At 41.6% G+C, this 13,271-nt stretch overlaps 1 protein-coding gene across 1 annotated transcript in view; it reads right to left on the bottom strand.

The window, feature by feature from the left end:
* The window catches only part of arhgap22b (Rho GTPase activating protein 22b), a gene marked incomplete at both ends in the record, with an annotated part of 47,187 nt that overhangs the window by 25,447 nt on the left and 8,469 nt on the right, over positions 1–13,271 (bottom strand). Inside the window, 2 exons of the mRNA XM_080021686.1 lie at positions 3,525–3,612; positions 6,644–6,843. Coding sequence (XP_079877812.1) covers positions 3,525–3,612; positions 6,644–6,843 — 288 coding nt within the window. The remainder of the gene's footprint in view (positions 1–3,524; positions 3,613–6,643; positions 6,844–13,271) is intronic.

Raw genomic sequence — 13,271 nt, 5'->3', positions numbered from 1 at the left:
ACTTATACCTAAACTTAACCATCTCAAACCTTATACCTTAACTTCAGCATCTCTAACCTTATACCTCAACTTAACCATCTCTAACATCTCTAACCTGAGTGACTTTTCCGGTTCCGGTAAGAGCTACCACTTCCGGTTCCGGTGACGTCTTTGCGTGTGCGGTGCTGTTCTTTGCTATTGTTTTTGTTGTTGTTGCTGCTTGACTTGATGTTGCTGCTTCTGTTGTTGTTTTGTGGCTGCTGCTGCTATTTCCGTTGCTGTAAGAAGGGTGTGTTTTCGGAGAGAGAGTGTCAAAAGGATCTCCTCTCGAGGTCTGAATGAAAACTTGTTAAAGTACCGTGACTGGATTAAGATGAGATGGTGCACACTGTTGAAATTTCCGTTTCCGGTGAGGGCTACCACTCCCGGTTCCAGTGACGTCTTTGCTTGTGCGCTGTTTCTGTTGTTTCTGTGCTGCGGTTGCTGTTGCTGCTACTGTTGCTGCTGCTGTTGCTGCTGTTTTTGTTGCAGCTATTGTTGCTGCTGGTATTGTCGCTGCTGGTGTTGTGGTTGCTACTGGTGTTGTTGTTGGTGCTGCTAACCTTATACCTTAACTGGTGTTGTCGTTGCTGCTGCCAACCTTATACCTCAACTTAACATCTCTGACCTTATTCCTTAACTGTTTCTTCTCTTCTTTCTTAATTTAAACATCTCTAACCTTATACCTCAACTTAACCATCTCTGACCTTATTCCTTAATTTAAACATCTCTAACCTTATACCTCAACTTAACCATCTCTAACATCTCTAACCTGAGTGACTTTTTTGGTTCCTGTGAGAGCTACCACTTCCGGTTCTGGTGACGTCTTTGCGTGTGTTTTGTTGATGTTGTTTTTGCTGTTGTTTTGCTGTTGTTGCTGCTGGTGTTGATGTTGCTGCTACTGCTGTTGTTGTTCTGTGGCTGCTGCTGCTGTTGTTGCTGCTGTTGCTGTTTTCTGTTGCTCCTGGTGTTGCTGTTGTTTCTACTGTGGTTTTAGTTGGTTTTATTATTGTTTTTGTTGTCTTTGTTGTTGTTGTACATTCTCTCTTTCTTTTTTGTATTTCTTTGTAAAGCGCATTGTGTTGCCCTGGTATGAAATGCGCTTTATAAATAAAGTGTGATTTGACTTGACTTGACATTAAATGCAGCGTCGACTATATATGTATGTGACAAATAATCTCTTGAACTTGAACTTGACTACATGGGTTGTCTGTGGACTATGCAGACCACAAGGCGCAAGTGGCTGGATGTGAATGACTTCCGAGAGGCGGAGCTTGGACTTATATAACTTCAGATAATGAAGTCATAAAGCGCCCTGCTCCTCAACCATCTGTCTGTGCATACTGCAGTTGTTGTGTTTCAGATACTTTTAGCCCAAAAAACGCCAAGGAGATTAAAAATAAAAAATCAGGGCAATAAAAATAGGGATTTAGCCCTGGTGGCTGGACCTCTAATAATAAAAATACTACTACTACTACTACTACTACTACTACTACTACTACTACTAATACTACTACTACTACTACAACTAATACTACTACTACTACTACTACTACTACTACTACTACTACTACTACTACTAATAATAATAATAATAATAACAACATCAACCTTTATTTGTATAGCACCTTCATACACAACATGTAACTCAAAGTGCTTTCCCTTAAAAGAAGGCCATCAAATTGTAACAATAACTGTAGCAACCAGTATAAAGTAGAATAATAAAATAATAAAAAATGAAATAATAAAAAAAATAAAAATAAAATTAAAAACGGTCAGAATAAACGAATACAAGCAGATAAGAAAAATCAAACAAACAAAATCCATTTAATAAATAGGGTATTATAGTTACAGTATTTCCAGATTTGGGCTCATTAATTGAGACCATGAAGGATCACGATTGTTCCTCAGCAACTTGGATTTTACCTTTGTGACAACAACGAGCTACTTAAATACAGCGATCGAGTGTAACACCATCAATTCCTCTAGATGGTGCACTATGATCTTATTTAATTACCATGTTAGTAGCCCTGGTGTTTACCCTGAAACACATATTTTTACCACATATTTAGGGGCCCCTGACCCAATGCAAAATAATTTTGAATGTTGTTTATCATTCCTTTGGAAATGTCTTCTTACATAATACCTTGAAGGAGTCATACATAACCCCGATTGACACAACAAATGCTTACGATAATTTGCATTTATTATTAATCAATTTTGTTTTCGGTGGGGATAAATATACCAACGCTAATGGTCAGATATGACTCCCAAATTAGGTTCTTCTCATTTGGTCCTATGTTGGTCAGTGCTTGTCGCTCGAGGGTTCAAGGCCACCTCCAGTCCACTTTGGCCTTTCGATTTTCATCTTTTGAGTGTTTAGTAATCGAATGTCACGTGTGAGCAACACCAGGACAAACCGAGACTACTAGCATTAATAATGGAGAGCAAAAGTCAATGTAGCAACCAGGATTTTTGGAGCATTTTTCTATGTACAGTAGAAAGATATCTGACTGACTCGGCCAGACTCGGCCGCCATTGACCGTAGTCACGCAATTGCAGGTAGTTTAGAGAAATTAAGAAGAGATGGTTTTATTTTCACAGAGAGCGGGCGTGGCTGCTTGAATCATCACACGTTGAGCTTTTGGTGCTCAAGTCACTCATTTGCCAAGCTCAGAAATTCTTAAAGTAACGGCGGAGGTGGCCTTTTCAGAAACTGTATCGCCGGTTTTCCTGAAGGACATCCTTGATATTTCACCATGTTCTTTCTCCATTCTTCCCAGTCCAACTCCTCCCTCCCTCCCCCTGTCATTCTCTCGCTTTCAACCCTTTTTGCTGCCCTCCTCCTTGCCTTTGGGCTCGGTGGTCCCAAGGCAGGTTCACACCTCTCTGCGATGTTGACCGCTATAAATTAAACACACAGAGATGCACAGGCCAGCCAGCTACTTTAGAGAGAGAGAGAGAGAGAGAGAGAGAGAGCAAGCACCAGCTAACTAAATGGACTGATATGGAAAGCTGGCCAGGCCACACAGGGCCAGCTTGTACATCGGTCTTTTTAAACAAGATATTGAACGTAAATCTTGTCTGCTTCAGCGAAAAAGGTAGTACAAGGGCGGCAGAAACGCCTCGAAAATGAAGGATAGCTTTGATGGAATACAACCTTAAAGTGCTCAAATCAATCTTGCCTGGTTAGCCCAAAAGCACGTCACACAACAAGTCGAGCGAGATGCCCCCGCAGCCGCTGTGAGATCTACTAGGAATAGGTTAGCTTGGAAGATGGGGCGGTCATTTTTTCTCTCCCTCTTTCCCTCTTTCACAGGCTTTGCCTTCACCCACTTTAGGATTGTCTATATGTCTCTCACGGAGCCTTAATGCTGCATCCCAGGCGCTTTGAGTGAAATGGGAAAGACCTCAACACCAGACAGATATTGTTGGCGACTCTTGGAGGCTCAACAACGCCCCGCATTGGCCACAACATGGAAGCTAGGCAACCAGGACAAACTCACCTGGTGCAATTTCAAACAGGTGTCTTCCTGGTTCATCCGGATTGGCTGCGAGTTCGTTGACCAGGCAGCCGTGCAGAGGTATACAGCCCTGAAGAGAAACACGAGGACAAATCACCAGCTGGAATCAATGGCTGGTGTCCTTCCTTTCTTTTTCTTTGTTTGTTTGTTTGTTTCTTTCTTTCTTTCTTTCTTTCTTTCCCTTTTCCCTTCTTTCCTTCACTCATTTATGTCCTTGCATTCCCCGTCTTTGTTATTGATCTTCCTACATCCTTACTTCCTCCCTTCCTGTTCTCCCTTGCTTCTTTCCATCCTTCCCCCCTCCTTTTGTTCCTACATTCCTTCTTTACTCCCTTTCCACTCACGCTTTTGCTCCCTTCACTCCTTCCTTCCTTCCCATTCTCGTTTCCTCCCGCCCACCCTTCCAACTCCCTCCATACCTCCTCTCTTACTACTCCTCCGCTTTTGCTCCCTTCCTTCCTTCTTCCCTTTTCTTTCTCCCTCCTTCCTTTCCTTCATTCCTTCCATCCTCCCTTCGCTGATTCCTTCCTACCTCCCTGTCTTCCTTCATTCCTTCCTTCACTGTTTCCTCCCTCCCTCCCCCCCCTACATTCCTTCCTTCCTCCCTTTCCATTTTCTCTTACTTCTTTCCTACATTCCTTCCATCCTCCCTTCGCTGTTTCCTTTCCACTTCCCTGTCTTTCTTCCTTCCTTTCTTCCACTCTTCCTCCCTTTACCACTTCCTGTTTCCTCTATCCTTTCTCCCCTGCGTCCATCCTTTCCTCCCTTCCATGTTTCCTCCCTTACCCCAGTCTTGACCTTTTTGGAGCATTCTACACAGCTCTTCCTTTGAACAAACAGGAATTTGCTTTGATTAACATAAACACATTATCCACACCAGCCTCCGTTCAGCCATTTAGCAACCCCGGGCCAAGTGCACAGAGAGAAACCCTTGGCTTCAGAGGGGGTGCCGGTAGGACCGCTGGCATTCTGCATCAAACAGCGGGATGAGAAGCCCTGCCAAGCTGCTCCCACCCCCACCTCCAACCAAAAGGACTGAGTTGACGCACGCCCGAGTCGCCATGGAAACAAATGGATGGTTTGGGGAGGGGGGTTGAACCATAAGGGCAGGGCAGGGGCGGGAGTCGGGGAAGGAGAACTCCCAGGGGTGCTGTGTGCGCGGAATAACACTGCTAGCCAGCAAAGGGATGAGGAAAGGACAAATCAACCCCCGGGACACAAATCATCTAACCCCGGCCCCACCACAACCACCTGGTTGGACCAACAGGCACTTAGTGGCTGTAACCATAACCATAACCCTAACCCTAACCCAAACCCTAACCCTGACTATAACAATGCCTTTTTTGTCCAATTTACTTCTTTTTTTTATTAAAAATTATGATTTGATAAATGAGGACTGATGATTTCTTTAATCATAATGGTCAACTACCTTCATTAAATATGAAGTACCATTTTGGGATACCATGCTACTAGTGCTGTTTATCCCAACCATAGCCCATACTCCCTGCCGTACCCCTGTAATATTTATCTTGTGCATAAAGCACATTCTGTATATTTTATCTTTTTGATTGTTAAACTTTTTATTGTTAATTTTTATTGTTACTGTTCTATTTTAACCTATACCACATGTACATGGCAAAATAATTCAGATTCCATGCTGGCTGGTCACACACAATAAAATATTGTGCAGGCAGCAGAGCAATACAAGGGCCCTACATGTAAAAGCCGGTTGGCCACCACTGGTATATATCATCCTCTTTGACAGCATTGCCTTCCCCTTCAACAATGTCCAAATCCTTTCATCTTGGCACCATCGGGGAGGGAATCCACCCCCAGCCTCTGATTTTCCTATTGATTAGAGGACCAGTTTCTCACACATCCTCCCCCCATAATGGAGAATCGGTAGGCACAGGAGTCTTTTTTTGTGGGGCTTGGTGGTTGTGGGGTGTCTGTGTGTGAATAGACGGCCTCCCTTTGGGGGGGGGGGGAGTTAAAATCAATATAGACTTGGAAGGCTATTGACAAGCTCTCATTAACGACCGCCTGTCCATCAGTTGTTCCCAACAGAATGGAGACACTGGACGAAGCTGTGAGGAGAATAAATCTACATAGACTGAGGAAATCAATACGGCCACCAACATGTAAGGGGATGATTATAACATACAAGAGGATGTGCATGCGTATGTGTGTGTGTGTGTGTGTGTGTGTATGTGTGTGTGTGTGTATGAGTAATGGAGCAGGCATAATGGAGCTGCTCTGCTTTCTTGTGTTGTTGGATTACATCATCACCTGTTGGGGTGTTCCCCCAAAGAGATTCATATTCCAATTTTTATTCTGGGAGGAAAGACAGACAGACAGACAGACAGACAAGCTGCTTTCACACATGAACAATGTCTGGATAATCAGGGCTGGACGTTGTCCAGAGTTTTACACTACTTGGAAATATTCTGTATGGTTTAGGCAAGGGGCGGAGCCTGGGTAGAGCATGCAAGAGGCAGGATGTGATGCAATAATGCATGGTGCTATGGAGTTTTACAGCACACCCAAGATGGCGGACGAGGCTGTCAATTTATCAGTGATTGTGACTTTTTTTGCGAGGATAATCCATGTATTTCCAAGTATACACAATATAAACGTATATTATGTTCTTCTTCTTCTTCTTTGTCGTCATATGTTATGGTGGTAAATGACCCTTCTTCTTCCTGGGCGAGTGGGTGTGTTAATGACATCACTACATGGATGCATGATGCATATATAATGTATCATGCGCCAGTCACATGATAGAGACGTCATCAACACACGACACTCTCTCACTGTGAATTCTCCGGATAATCACCTGCTCTTGTTCACACATACCACTCATTCAGACATTACGTGGACTTGGGTACTGGCTGAGTAAAATCAGTTTGATGTCCAGTCCAACTGATTTGGATATTTGCGTTCGCACAAACAGCTCCTCCGGATATGTCCGGATAATTTCAGGGTTGTATGTGTGCATGTGTCAAAGCAACTACTGTACAGACAAACAGACAAACCGACAGACAGACAGACAGACAGACAGACAGACAGTCAGATAGACAGATAGACAGATAAACAGATACCTGTGGCTTGGTCTCCTCCTCGTCCTTGTAGAAGTAGAGCTGCTCTGAACGTAGCACAAACCAGCGGAGCTGCCAGTTCTTCATGATGCTGCGCTGCTTCTTCAGCCAGCCTGCCTTCAGAGCCCCCTCCTGGAGACTGGGGGAGGCTGGCTGGCATGGGCCCCGAGACACCTCACCCATCACCATGCTCTTGGACCTGGCTGCAAAAATAAAAATATGGTTAAAAATAAATAAACAAATGAATAAAGGTATTATTAACAATATTCTTAAAAATATGAGAAATAATAATAATAATAATAATAATAATAATAATAATAATAATAAAAGAAACACAGCTAATGTTTTTTACATATATATTTCTCTGGCTATTTGGAAATGAATCCAAACCAAATATGAAACATTACAAATAGTAGAAATTAGAAAAAAATATAAAGCCATAATTCACTATACCATAAAGAATAAATGTTTGCATTTAATTTACATGTATGTTCATTTTATCTTAATATTTATATACACATTATTGGAGCTGGAGATATTAGGTATGTTTTTGTTCTTTGTTCTTTTTTACCATCTGTCGGTCAATCCCACTATCTTCCATTCTCTCGCACAGACCCACACTTCCATCCTCACTAATTATTGAAACTGTATGCATGTCCACAATCTGCCTGCCCCCACCCCCCCATCCAGACACACACACACACACACACACACACACACACACACACACACACACACACACACACACACACACACACACACACACACACACACTCATAAACCTGCCCTTCCACCCCAGGCTGTGGCTCACCCTCCCAAATGAAACTAACGGGGTGAGTTTGGGTGTGTGTTGTGGGGGTGGAAAGAGATGGTCACACACACACACACACACACACACACACACACACACACACACACACACACACACACACACACACACACACACACACACACACACACACTGATATAGACTCATACATTCACACATTCACACACACAGAATGTACTGTACATACACAGACATACAGAAATAAACACACAAAAAAGTGTATACATTACACGCACACTATACAGGCAAAAATGAATGAGCACTCAGGTGATACACAAAGATACTACACACAACTGTAACGATAGCACGCACACACACACACACACACACACACACACACACACACACACACACACACACACACACACACACACACACACACACACACACACACACACACAGTGATATGGAGCCTCAGGTGAATGAGGAGTTATCCACCACATCCGAAGGCCTTACAAAAGACTGTCTGCTGTCACAGTGACAAGAAGAGGAGAGCTTTTCATCTAAAATAATGGGGCCTCATGGGGCAGTATCACTGACAGACTGATCAACTGGCTGGCTGACTGTCTGTCCATCTGTCTGACCTACTGACTGCCAGAGGGCCAGTGTAACCAGAGCTCAGTCAAGGACAGGTTCAAATAGAATGAAGTCTGGTTTAAAGCCCTTTTTTCCGTTTCAGGCAACAGTATATGTTACCCAAAAAGCGTCAAGCGTCCAATCCAGCCTTTGGTTTTAACATTTACATTTTTTTTTAATTATACATTTTAATGAAATTACATTTAAATGTAAATATTTTCTAGGTGTGTAAAATCCAACAAATCAACTACCACTAATGAGGCCTAGCTTGCGGATCTAGTTCTCTCAGACAAATTGATGGCACCACAACGGCCTATTTAAGCAGCCAATTGCTAGTGCCCTACCAGCTTTGCTACCCGCTATGCTGCCTGCTTCACTCCCTCCACCTCCCCTGCATCCACCTGTTGAGCTATTCTCTTCTATCCAATGGGTGGATTCAAGCTCATCACTCCAATATTTCTCGCTCATTAAGAATGCATTATGTTTGCTGTACATCTCGCCGGGAGTGATGAGCAGTAGAACCCAGACTCAAAACTCAAACGATGCTTTGATAAATAAAGATAATTTTAAGGTAAATCTAAGAGTTGTCTGTTAGAAATACCTTTGCTCATGCAGGAACTGTCTCACCTGAGAAGCGAGCAGATAATTCATTACAAATGTATTAGCATGAAAGAACGTTTGAGTAGGTTGTGTTGGTTATGCACATTTACTGTATCTCCAACTGCCATAAAGACGGAGGCCAAAACACCTGAGATATTTAGTACAATTTGATCGTTAACTCACATCAAGATATTCTTTAATAACTGACTTAAAATGACAGTAGGAGCTGAAAACAGCCAAATAGATCTTTCTTTGTAGCTGAAACAGTGATGCACCATTGGACGTGAAAAAACAATAGTGGTTGGAGAAAAATGCAAGCAAATGCATATATTGCACAGATAGATTGAATTCGTGATGATTTGATCAGTGGCAATGATCCTGGAGGGAATGGCCAAGGTTTAAAAGCTAACTATAAATTGTTAACATGGCTTGTTGGACACAAGGGGGATTTAGAAACTGTCAATCTGTTTTTTTCAAACACTGACCCATGAAGTACGACGCTTATTACTATGATGAATTTCTGGTTACATTTTGGGTGTTTGCACAAGCATGGACGAATATTCAGCTACCAAACGATCTTTGTTGCAAGACTCCCCTGCTGTGAAAGCTAAGAAATCTCGTGGAGGAGGAGCAGTCACATTTGGCAATGTTGTTGTAGTTTCAATGACTTCCATTGGCGGTCTCTATTAGATGCTTGTGTCCAATGTGTCCAATATTACATTATCAATGTATCAATAATGAGAGTTGGTCAGAAGTTACGTACATGATAGAAAAAAAACCACCAAATTTGATCCACAGTAGCCGGGCGGTCGTGCGACACCGACATGCCAACATTCGAAAGCTAATGTAACGAGATGAGATTCAGAGTAAGATGCTTTATGACATCATCATACTATGTACTATAAATGTGCAGGTTCTGGTTCAGAATCTACATTGGTACCGTGTCCAGTGTGTGGTGTAGACGTACTCTTTAGTGGTTTAGTGGTTAGAGATTACAAACTAGGCGTCTATGTGTATTTATGCGCCTTCTTACCTGGTAGATGATCTGTTTGATTGATATTTTATCTGTTTGGTCCCCATTACTTGACGCTTTAATGAAAAATCGTACAGCATGAGCGCCGGCGCTTCCTTCGCTCTCTCCCCGGCCGCAGTCCCGGGATCCCGCAGTGGGGATGAAGCCCCCTAGTGCTGAGCGGTGGGTCTTCCTAAAAGGCCAATTTGAACTTGAACTTGCACTCCTCCAAACCGGAGCCCGGTGTGGCCCTATCTCCGCAAAAGGAGAACGATTAAAGAAATAATCCGCGGTAGGAGAGAATCCCTTGGTCCGATCCAAACACCCCCGCATAAAATCACAGATTCAGGAACCTCGGAACCTCCGAAACCTGTAATACGTACCTTAACATGACTAAACTGGACCCTGTGTACTGCTGCTTGCAGCTATATTTATTATAATAATAATAATTATTATAATAATAATAATAATTATAATAATAATAACAATAATAGTAATAATAATAATAATAATAATAATAATAATAATAATAATAGTGTGAGTTACGTATAGTTTTCTGCAGCACAATTTTCCTAGTTCACGGCGCATCGTTGCCCCCGGTCTATCGTCAGTCTACAGCGCAACCCTACGAATGCAAATGGGTACCCAGAGACGAAAGCCAGACTTAACTATTACTAACCTAATATCAAATATTGGTTCATGATGTCACAAAGTGACCTGCCCCACAAACTAATCAAGGTATGCCTATTACTTAAACTTCTGGGAAATTTTCAGCGTTTTTGTATAATAATAATAATAATAATAATAATAATAATATTAATGGACCCCTGGACCCCTGCAGGCAGCAATACACAGGGTCCACGTTAGTCGAGTCAGATACAAATTACAGTTTTCGAAGTTCCAATGAAATACACATACAATCACTTCCTATCGACACCAATTACAAATTTCCAAGTTCCTATGGAACACATCAGTATGTGCTGTCTTTTTTTAAATTAAATATAAGGCTTGTTGTAGATTACCATTACTTTGGAATTTGACTTAATATGGAAGGACTCATATTAATTTATGTAACCGCCGTCACAGACATTTTTCCATGTTTTTCTCTTCCCTGTCGCCACTCTTAAATGCCTCCTCCTTTTTCAAACAAAGCCATCTGTGTTTGGCTGTTAACCAGGTCCTGTCATTGTTATAACTCACCATGGTGCGTGTCGTAATAGAGCTGTACTCTCAGAGGCTGTTTTATGATGTCTCCAGACAGTGATATGGACGGTAATGTAGCAGTGATCCACTGTCTTCTCCTCTCCGCTCCGACAGCTAATAAACTGCTTGTATTTTGGGAGTTTGTGCCTTATATTCCATGTGTGTGCAATGGTGACCAATCCGTACTTTGCAGTGTTTTCACATGAGCGTTTGGTGCCATGTCGGGCAATGGTGACGAAGTGAAGCAATGATGACTCTGTGTGCAATTACAGTTTTCGGGCCTCTTGAACGCAGCATTATTACTAACACAAGTTACAATTTTTCAGAGTTTCCATGGATCGAAGCATCGGCTCTAGCTGCCTGTCGTTTCGAACTGAACAAATTGAACAAACAAATCCTTCGCAAAGCAACCACTACACACCCATGAAGTCTACACTGCGCACCTCGCCCGATGTTAATGCCCCCCGAGATGTCACAAAGTGCCCCGTTCTATAGACAAATCACAGTTCGCAAATATTCTGCGACTTTCAGTAAATTTTCAGTTTTGCACCAATTCTTGCTCCAAATGTAGATTGATGTGGATCAAACTTGAACCATAAGATGTCTGAAACGCCCCAGTTCCAAAAAGGCCGCAACCCAATGTCCATGGGTTCGGCGGTTGCCTAGACCAGACACTTTTAGCCAGAAACATGCCAAGGGGAAGAATAATAATAAAAATCTGCACAAGACAACAATGTTACTGCAACTTCTACTACTGTTACTACTGATAAATGTATTATTTTTATTATTATTATTATTATTATTATTATTATTTTAATTATTATTATTATATTGTTATTATTATTATTATTATTATTATATAATCGGTCCCCCTATTGTTATTGTTCGGCAGCCCCTTATTGTAATTGTTTGGGAAAAAATGATATGACACCAACACCAACTTCGGCATGACACGAAAACAGTTAACATGTTGACGTGTTGTTTAAACCGTGCTGTAACAAAGACCTCGTGATTGAAGTTTCATCCAAAATCGATTCCCATATGGAGCAGATATTAACGAAAAACCAACCAAATTTTAAACGATTTTAACACAGACAAGCCAGTACCTCTGACGCCGAAACATGTCCAATACGGTTAAAACTATCTGGAACACATAGTTCGGCATAAGCTGCGTACAAGATTAAGGTGTCGTTTAAACCGCTATGTCACAAGGATCTTGTGGTTTGAAATATCATCCAAATCGATCCACATACGGAGCAGATATTAGTGAAAAACCGAACAACTTTGACCCGAAATATTCAGGTGGTCTTGGTTAACTGACACGTCACACGTCTCGTTCTAAAATTAACGAGATGAAATTTACAGTGAGGCGCTTTATGACGTTATCATATTATTTACTATAAATGTACAGATTTGGATTGAAAATGTCCAGTTGGACTGTGTCCAGTGTGTGGCATGGACTCGGTCACGTTGTAGTCTTCAGACATTACCAGAGTGATGTGTTTAAGATCCAGCGAGGGGTTGGAAAATAAGTAGCCGTGCAATGGTAATTATCCACAGAAATACTACAACATTTTTCGAATTTCATGGAAACGTAACTTATTGAAAAATGTGATCCAAGGAAAAAACTCAACAAATAAATTACATGTTCGACACTGGACCAAACGGCCACCCGTCACTAAGAATGCAGTTCTATTTCCACAGACAACAAGTTGAGTTCTAACAATGAGAAGTTCTGTTTTTTTAAAGACAAGAGGGTTGCGCTGTGTAGACCGCATAGAGCCTCTATGCGGTCTACACAGCGCTCGCTCCGCGACACGAGCAGCCAAGAGATGACAGACCGGGGGAGCCCATGCTGCGTTCAAGTAAACTCCGAAAATCGTGCTGCTTTTCTAAGAACCTGGGAAACTGTAAAATGCACCCAACACGACTAAGTTGGACCCTGTGAATTGCTGCCTGCAGGTATATTTGTTATTATTATTATTATTATTATTATTATTATTATTATTATTATTATATTGACAAAAATATAATGGAAGAAGAATACATTGTTGTGTACATGTATAAATGTTTGCAGTATTCATGCAATGATGTAGACATGTAACAATTAATTTATATGTATTTAAATATATTAATATTTGATGTAACATTTTATCATATATTGAAAAAATATAAATATGATATTACTGGTTTTTATGACATTCTTTGCACCTTCACAGAATTGTGATTTAAACACTTTTGAGGAGGCCTAACAGAGATGTCTTCTCCCAGAAGCCAATTCTTGGCACTGAAACAAGTACAAAGCCATCATGTATAATTTATAGAAATCATTGTTCAAAATCACCCCTTATGTTGATACGCGTGCACACAGACATACACAGATATACAACACACACACACACACACACACA

Source organism: Zeus faber, assembly GCF_960531495.2.
Source record: "Zeus faber genome assembly, chromosome: 20".
NCBI classification, from domain to species: Eukaryota; Metazoa; Chordata; class Actinopteri; order Zeiformes; family Zeidae; genus Zeus; species Zeus faber.
This window is presented reverse-complemented; position numbering and strand designations above follow the sequence as displayed.